General features: G+C 37.4%; 1 protein-coding gene across 1 annotated transcript; it reads left to right on the top strand.

The window, feature by feature from the left end:
• On the top strand, positions 1-8,946 carry LOC147850302 (pathogenesis-related homeodomain protein-like). The gene is made up of 8 exons (XM_087336322.1): positions 1-776; positions 863-1,028; positions 1,412-1,535; positions 1,624-1,736; positions 1,816-2,229; positions 5,364-5,561; positions 6,651-6,740; positions 8,168-8,946. Exons 1-8 carry the CDS (start codon positions 160-162, stop codon positions 8,498-8,500), a joined length of 2,055 nt encoding a protein of 684 aa, XP_087192448.1. The 5' UTR covers positions 1-159; the 3' UTR covers positions 8,501-8,946.
• The last annotated feature ends 294 nt before the right edge of the window (positions 8,947-9,240 follow it).

The following is a 9,240-nucleotide window of genomic DNA, read 5'->3' as shown; positions in this document are numbered from 1 at the left end:
AAGAATCCTATGGTGTAATAATTTGATAAAATGTGAACTCTTGTTGAAAAGAATACTTGCATTCATGGATTGATGATGAATCCACTTCTTGAGGAATCCTTCGTCATTGATTGCAGATAGAATTATTGTTCAAATAAGAAGACAGATGAGTCAAAAGAGATGAAAAAAAGCCGGAAATCAAGGACGACACTGAGCTTTTCACACGGTGAGGCTTCAGGAAGAGCTTCAGATCAATCTCAAGCTGAAGTAATCGCTTCCATAATTTCAAAGCATCAGTTAAGAAAGGGACAAAGAGAAGGAAAAAATCATACCTCTAGTATACTTTCAAATACAGGAACTCTAAGGAAAAGGTCAAAGACAAAATCATCTAAAATCATCCATTCAGATGCGTCAAAAGGGCATGTTAGAAAACGAGCTGATCAGTCTAGAACTTTGCAAGAGAGTTCAAAATTTGCAAAGAATAGCCTTAATCAAGGAAGATATGGAAGGAAAAGCTCAGCATCAAAGAGCTCTGCACATAAAATGGCAAGATTACTTGGGTCTCAGGGACAATCTGAGGTTTGCAAATCTGAACCAAAGAGAACGGATCCTCAAAGACCCCCAAGAAAGCGTCAGCGCAAACAGAAAAATAGTAATGCAGCTGAGTCTACCTGCGAGGATAACATTTGTAATAACATGGCTAGGATCAAAAGAAGGGTGAAATATCTTCTCACTCGTGTGAACTTAGAACAGAATTACATTGATGCATACTCTGCAGAAGGATGGAAAGGCCAAAGGTTAATTGATTTCAAACAAAACATCTATTTTACACTGGTGTTTCCATACATTTTACTAATGTTCACATCTTACATGGTGTTGGCAGCCGTGAAAAGATAAGGCCAGAGAGGGAGTTACAAAGAGCCAAGGCTCAGATTTTACAATTTCAACTTGGAATACGTGATGCAATACAACAACTTGATTCTTTGGGGTTGCAAGGCACAATGAAAGAACATGTCTTTGATTCAGATGGCCAAATCCATCATGGAGATGTAAGTCTTGTTTATTTATGCTATTCACATCATGTGCTGCTCATAGATACTTGACACTAAACCAAATACTGAACCGAACCAACTTATCTAATAGGCACATTGGCTATCAAAAGTGAATCAGCCATGCAAAACTTCCATATATCATAACATGCGTGAAGGCCTAGTAATGCCAATGTCATTTGTGTGTTTTCTGTTTCAATAGTACTGAACACGTTGCAATATAGACATGATTGTGCACTTTGCATTCATATATGCAAGTTATTTGTGTACTTTCAATTACATGATTTTCAATGACACATGTATTTATGAAATGCTTGTCTATTGTATTTATTTATGACTTTCCCTAAGATATATGAATATGGTTACCAATGCTTGTGCTGCAGATATTTTGTGCCAAGTGTAAATTCCAGGATTCTGGAGAGAATAATGATATCATATTGTGTGATGGGTTTTGTGATCGGGCATTCCACCAAATGTGCCTTGTGCCTCCCTTAGAAACAGATAATAGTGAGTTTTCATAGTGTATCTTGTTGTATATTCTATGTCTTTGTTGTGTCAAGGATGTATTCGTAAATGTCAGGACACATTTTTACAGTCCCACCAGAAGATGAAGGTTGGCTTTGTCCTGTATGTGAATGCAAGATGGAATGCTTAGATGTTGTTAATGCTTATTTGGGAACCTCCTACTCGTTGGATGATCATTGGCAGGTACATATATTAAATATTCAACTTGAAGTATGCTTATACATTTTGAATTAAAAATGTTTAATTCCTCAATTTTGTTCAGAACATTTTTGCTGAAGCTGCAGCTTTTGCAAGTGGTGATCGGAAACAGGATGCTGTAGATGAACTATTGCCTTCCGAGGATTCAGAAGATGAAGATTATAACCCAGGTGAAGCTAATTGCCACAGAGATAAGGGTGCCAACATAGGACTTGATGGTTCTGGGAATGAGTCAGCATCTGATCCAAGTGTTGAAAGGGAGGAGGATTCTGATTCTAATTCTGAATCAAATGATGAGGAATACTCCAAAGGCTCACTTCTAGAGGAACTGGCAGGAATTATGGAAAATGGTTTTAATGAGTTTGATGAGCCTGATGTGAAGAACATTGAAGACGAATGTGCTTTGATAGACGAAGATGGTGTGGTGATCAATGAAAAGAGACAGAGGAAAGAAGTAGACTATAAGAAGCTACATGATGTAAGTCAGTACATACATGTTTATCCCTTTCCATTTCCAGCAAAATTGTATTGTGGCATAACTAATATTGTCCTTGCTCCATATTGTGGACTTTTTGGTGGTACATGTTAATCAGATGCCTCCATAATCATACTGAATATGTGCTGCACTCTTAATAAAATTTAAACGCATTTGTTTGATTTTGTGTACATCTCCCTCATCAATGCATCCCTTCACTCTAAAGACAGGTTCAATTCCTAAAGGCGCAACAATATTTCCACTGATTTCGTACTAGAATAGATGATGACATATGTAGTGGTTCTCCATTAGACCTTCTGATGAGAATGCTGGATGAAGCAGTCTTGGAAAGTTGCATGACTGCAGAAGCAAGGAGATAAACAACATAAAAAAAATGAGCCTTATAATAAACTGAGAGAAACAAGGCTAGACAGCTGAAAGTTAAACAATAAAATAAGTAGGGAAGCATCCTTTATACAGGTTCCAACTTAGACTAGTTGGCTGGTTACAGGTCTTCATAAATGGGTACACTCTGGTGGCCACAGAACTCCTCAAATTAGGACAAGTAATTAAGTCCCTATGTAACTCCATAACCAACTAACCTGCTAGCAACTAATGCCACTAATTAGCTGGCTGTTATAGCGACTAACTTCTGGGCTTTAAATGCCCATAACCCCTCAGCACTAGGGGTAATCCAATGAGCTATAGTTTGTAATTGAACCACTAAACTCACCTATGGTGAAGATATCCGCTGTTGTAGGTGGATCATACTCGGGTCGCAGATTTCCAGTGATGACTTGCGCATGAATGCAATGGTGTGATACTTGAATATATTTGGTGTGGGTGTGAAAGAAAAGGTTCCAAGAGATGGGTTATCACAGTGAAGAAGAGTAGCAATAAATTCAGGAGACTGAAACTATGCTTGTTGCATACTGCTCCATTATATGGGACTGAAACCCAAGCTGAAGACAACACATGTAGTTGATTGATGGGTGTCTGGGTTCCCTGAAAAATCAGAATCATGCCATCTAAGACCGATCTTGTGCCATGGTGATAGAAGGTCCCATGTGAAGATGTACTCGAGATGCACTGCAAGGCATACTTTGCAGCGTGCCAGTGAATTTGACAAGGCTTAAAACAGAAAGATCTTAACATGTTGATGGCGGCGAATATGTTAGGATGAGGATAGTTAAGCCACAAGGCAACTGGTGATACTACTGTAACTCACGTGGTTGACCTTTTGAGATGTGTCTTGCATTGAAAGGATCACACCAGGCTTCTTTAATGGGAGGGTTGGGCGATACCCAATCATCTGGAAATGTTGCTTAATCTCAGGAACATACTCCTGTGAAAAAAAGATCCCCTTCTGATGTTCGGTGGATTTCTGAACTCTGAAATGAATAGAGAAGCCTGAGGTTGGTCATGTTAAAGTGGGTTTGCATTGAAAATGCGTGATATACTGGATCCTCCATGACCATGTAAAAATGAGATTATCCACAAATACAACAATAATTTGCCATTGTACGCTGCAAACCCTGCTTCCGAGTTGTGGAGATAATAATTTGATTTTTGATATAAAGTCCAAGATGGTGGTTTAAAACCATACAAGGTCTTCTGCAGATTGACCTCCCTCAAAGATATATCAGTCCTCTGCATCCACCTTTCGCTTCTTCCGACATTCTGAATAGAAGTGTCTTTCTTATGACATAATGTCACTCTGCATCCTTCCTAGTTTTAAAATTAGAATGAGATTGCTTGTTATGCGTGTTATTATGGCTTAACATAACAAGAGCATCATCCACAGTGCAAGAAAGCTTGGTAGTTGGAATGTCCCTTGATCAGTAGGGGTTGAGAGATCATTTCTAATCAATTGAGGGCTCTGATCATGGTTGCGTTTTCATACTTCGAAAGTGTTTTGACTATACACAACATATTTGAATAATGCTATCATGAGAGCATTCTGATTCATTTTTACTGCCTACTGCACCAGTGCCTGCTGAATCTCCTAGATTATCATCGATAGTCACTTATAGTGCACTTGGAAGGTATGCAGCACCAGCTCAAAACATAAATGCATTTGAACAACTCATCTTCTATAGGGCATCAATGCTTTATCAGCAATTTTTTTAGCCATGTTGCACCTCTTTATAGATGCAAATTTCTGAAATTTTGACCTCCATATTTCATATTTGGATCCATTCAACTTTAAAGTTTCTGGATAGATGGTGAAACTAATGCTGAGGAGCTTGGTGCCATGTGTTGAGTCAATAAAGTTCTCTTTAAGAGCTTTGTACTCTCGGAAAACAAGATTGAGTGGTGAGTGAATAATGCACATCCTGGAAAGGAGTGAAAAGGCTACAGGGATGAACTCAAATAATAGGAATTAATGTAAACTCTAGTAGAGAGATCTGAAGCTCTGATACCATGACAGAATAACGATGTAAGTAAGAAATGAGTCATAATGCATAAAAGAGAAAGAGTCTTGTATAAACCAAGAGAAAAGTGTACAATGCCATGAGCATCCTGTGAGAAGGTGAGAAACCTTATGAATGGGCTTTGAGAAATGGCTCAAAAGAGTATAGAAAAGAGAGAGCCTCAATGGCTACTGCTGGATGGGTAATATTCTCGTTTTTAAAAATTTTGTTTCTTTGTGACATTTCATCATAATACACACTCCCGCCATGGTTTCTTTTATATGGATTCTCTCCTCTCACTGTCGTCATGGAGATACTTCATCTATAATAGTTGTAAAATTACATGAAAGCTGGACATAAACAGCAGAAGACATAGATGTGGAGGTGAGCTGATGCCTGGAGCCTATGCAGCCAGTCCATGTGAGGAGTAAATGTCGGCAAAATCAACAAAATTTAAAGATAATGTCTAATTTGCTGAAAAATATTTCTTTTGTTGTGAAATTTCTTGAAGCACAAGAACTATCTTATACTTTTTTTTTGTAATTATTTGATTGCGACATAGTAAAAACTAATTTGTAAAAAAAGATAAGATTCTGATAGGCTAATGATTGGTTGATATATTATCTTATTTGAACATCAATTTTCGTTTATTCTCAATGGATACTTAGTCGACATGACACTTGCCTGATTCTTTGGAAAACTTCGGTTAATGTGAATTTCAAGGAAATGTTTGGAAAGAGTTCATTTCCAGAGGAAGCTAGTGAGGACGAAGAATGGGGACCAAGCAAACGCACGAGGAAAGTAAGGCATAGAGGGCAATCCTCTTATAATGAGTCAAACAAGGAGGTCAAAGCAAGAGGGGTGTCTAATGGCCATGAGAGCAAATCGGGTCGTGTGTGCTTACCACCTGATGTTGTTGAGGTATGTGACTTCTATTTTGGTCTAGATATTGCAACCCTTTTTGAAGGTAATGTTCTATTTTTGCAGCTAGAATAAATCCTGTTTTATTCCGTGTGGTGAAGTATGACGTATTACAGCCGTCAACTTATCAAGAAAGAAAATGTAACTTATGTCAATCTCAAATAAGAGATGCCAGAAAAGCCTCGGGATAGGAATACACACTTATACATGTGTTAGTGAATCCACTTTGAGTGTCTGTTGTCACAAGCAAGCAGAGGAAACATGACTTATCTGTAGAAACTCTGTGAACCATGAAAATATAGTTGCCATCTATCATTTAGCTCTGTCTAATCAAGATGAGACATAAGAAATCAGATATTCAATTTAGTATTAGTTTACTTCATGATCATTGAATTGAACATGTGGACATGCTGGGGCTTCCTGTTGATTGAAAACTAATAGGATTTAATCAATAAGCATGTCAGCTGTGAAGGTGTATGCCCTGGGGCCTCTTGCAATCTATCTTAGAATTTCATTAGATACCACAGTTTATGTTTTAGATATATATGGGACTTGGGTGTTGAGCATAAGTTTTAATTGTTAGATTCATCAAGTACAAATAACCCTAATATTTTCATTTGTGGAGAAATTTTGTGGGGAACAAAATTGAAACTGTTCTCTAACAATTTGTAGGTTGCAGTCATTGCTAACTTCATGAATGCTTATGAAATACACATTGATCCATATGCTCAAGATAGCCAAATGTGGGTAAAATCATGAGTGAAGTCAATAAGCGTGTGATACTGTCAATGGGAAAGGAAACACTCCCCAATGGATTAATCTTTTCAATCATGGAGATTTATTTCTCAGGAGCAAAGCCGAAACTGCTCGCTAACATTTTGTAGTGTGAATTCAATTGATAACTTTTTCAATTTGTAGGAAAAATACTTTTCTCAGGTCACACACAGATCCTTGCACTTGAAAATTGTAGGTGTTTCTGAAGAGAGAAATGGAGAAACTGTTTTTGGTAGATTTTTCTTAGCAGGTATTGTGTTTCTATTCTCATTGATATTGAAATCAGGTTCATGTAAATGTTGTTTGTGGTTTCAGAAGCTTCGGGAAGTATTCAAGGAGAACCCACTTCCCTCGAGAGCTTTCAAGGAGGGTTTGTCAAAGCAACTTGGCCTTTCATTTCGAAAAGTGAGAGTTTGATTAAATACGTACATGCTCCATGCACCTTTAGGATTATTGTAATGTGAATGTTTTAATAGTTATTGATCCTTATTTTGACGAAATGCATGTATTAGGAGATGCCCTTTGTACTTTATGTAAACATTAAAGTAGTAACTGAAAGCAATATAGGCGGAGAAAGGCATCCTTCACTAGAGCCTTGCCCTTTGTACTTTATGCAAACATTAAAGTAGTAACTGAAACCAATATAGGCGGAGAAAGGCATCCTTCATTAGAGCCTTATAGTGTCTCTTCCATACGGGGTTTTCTATTACAATAGAAAAGGGTGCTTGGGATGATAAAGAATTTTAGTTTCTTGAATGTGTCCTTTGACATGTTTTTTAGTATTCATATTCATATTGTGGATATTGTGAGGTGGAGTTGCTCTATTAAATGGAACACTGGCTATTTATGAAGCTGACTTTCTGTTTACTGTCCAATATCTCAAACCTGCATGATTTCTTGTGCTTCTGAGCTAAACGAATTTAAAACGAGAATGATTGCATCTCATCTCCTGTTTAAGTTCTCCGTAAATGAGTTAATGTTTACATTGAACTTTTTTGAAGAATGATCTGGTCTCATAGATCATTTTGTCCTTTCAATAAACATTAATACATCTTTATTTCTGTATTTCTCCAAATGGCACATTTGGTTGCTGTATCTATATCTTAGCCTTTCATGCTAACTACATGGAGTGATTCTCCTTCTAGGATCCAATCCTCCTTCAAGTTAACATTTCCTTTATCAGTGTGCTTGCTCAAATACAGCTGTAACAGTCATATGAAGCCAGCTTAGAATTATAACCTATAGACCACTCATAGCACTCAATTAAAAAACCTTAATATACTTTTTAAATCGGTTGAAAGTTAATTCTTCTTTATTAATATGCCTGTAGGCTGTAATGCTTTAGAATTGCAGACCCCAAAAATGATGAGAGAATTGATCAGAAAGACATAGAAGGAATCGTGATGAGTTTCATGGGTTGGATACAATTTCTGGGTGATAAGGAACAAACACTTCTACATTGTAGTATGATACAGGCTGCAAAATGCTCGACGTTTCAGTCCCAAAGATTAGCTATAAAAATGCTTGCCAGTATTAGTTGTGAAAATTTCAAATCTTGATATCCTCAATGAACATGGTTGAGCCATATGCGGAGGAGGCTGATCACTATATAGTGATGTAACAATCCATATGTATGTATTCTGATGGCTAACCTTGGTTATATGTCCTTAAATAATCTGAAATGGAACAAAATGACCTCACATTCTCCTTGATAGTATTTGGAAAATCTCAGGGCTTGAATAGATTCCATCAGAGTTTGATTAGGTTGAGCACCCTTGTGGAATTTCTTTGTTTGTTGTGATACATAATAACAAAAATTCATGGACTTCCAGGTGCATGTTTGGTTCCGGAATGTTCGAGCTGTAGCTTTGAGGAAAGGCTTGGTACAAAGGTCCAGAGCTAGGGGCAGACGTTCATCTAAACTCATTGGTAAAGAAGAAGAAGAATTGAAGAGTAGAGATGCTAAGGCCAAAGCAAAAGAAAAAGCATCAGAGCAGTGGTGGCTAGCTACGATGGATATGGTAAATGAGACAGAATTCAAGATTGAAAGGCTTAAAGTACTCTTGCAAGATACAGCAAAGCCAGATGATTATGGAGTATTGATGTATGTTCCTGTAGCTGAATTGAAAGAGAGAACTTCCACAAGTGCGTCTAAAGTTGCATGAGTCAAGTGACCCTTATCAAGTTGGGTTATATATACATATGAATCAAGGAATGCATCCAAGATATGAATCATGATTGATTTGTGATGACTCTCTTCAAGAGTTGTATATGCTGATGAGGTGGGTTCTCAAAAGGGAATCATTGATGATGACAGATGTTAGTAGCTAGCTAATCTCTGTGTGGAGTTGTATTCTATTCCTTTTGGAAGCCAGGGAGCAATTTTTGATGTAAAATTGTTTGAGGGCCCTCAAAACATAATGCTGTTTTTGTATACAAATTATTCTCTTCATCCATTGTGACAAAGGGGGGGCGGGGGGGTGCATATGCAGATTGAAATTCTGATGCTTAATTGTGATTCATATTGATTCTACCTATCCACACAGAAATCGTGTTTTATCTAACACTGTATAGATTACTTAAGAGCAAAACAATATAAAATTTTCATTCATTCTTTCCATCGTTCATGTTTTGTCAAACTCTTCACGTGTTAATGTGTCGTTTTTAAATGTAGGATAAGCATTCGTGCTTGCACGTGTTTGCATTTTAGAGACATGTATTAGGTAGGGTCTTAGTAACTGGACAACCTTATGGATCCTATGAAGAGTTGTATGTAGTCTCCGAACATACAAGTTCATGCATGTATTTGAGACTTGGCATTGCACATATTAGTGTATGATGAGCTAATAAAGAGCATTGTAAAAGTGTCTGTGCATGCTGGCCATAATTATGTGGTAGGGGTTTC

The sequence above is a fragment of the Azolla caroliniana genome, unplaced genomic scaffold (genome assembly GCF_043228905.1).
Source record: "Azolla caroliniana isolate FFs.n. ecotype wild unplaced genomic scaffold, voAzoCaro1.0.p SCAF_21, whole genome shotgun sequence".
Taxonomy (NCBI): Eukaryota; Viridiplantae; Streptophyta; class Polypodiopsida; order Salviniales; family Salviniaceae; genus Azolla; species Azolla caroliniana.
The sequence above is the reverse complement of the archived record's forward strand: the minus strand, read 5'-3'. Positions and strand labels throughout refer to the sequence as shown.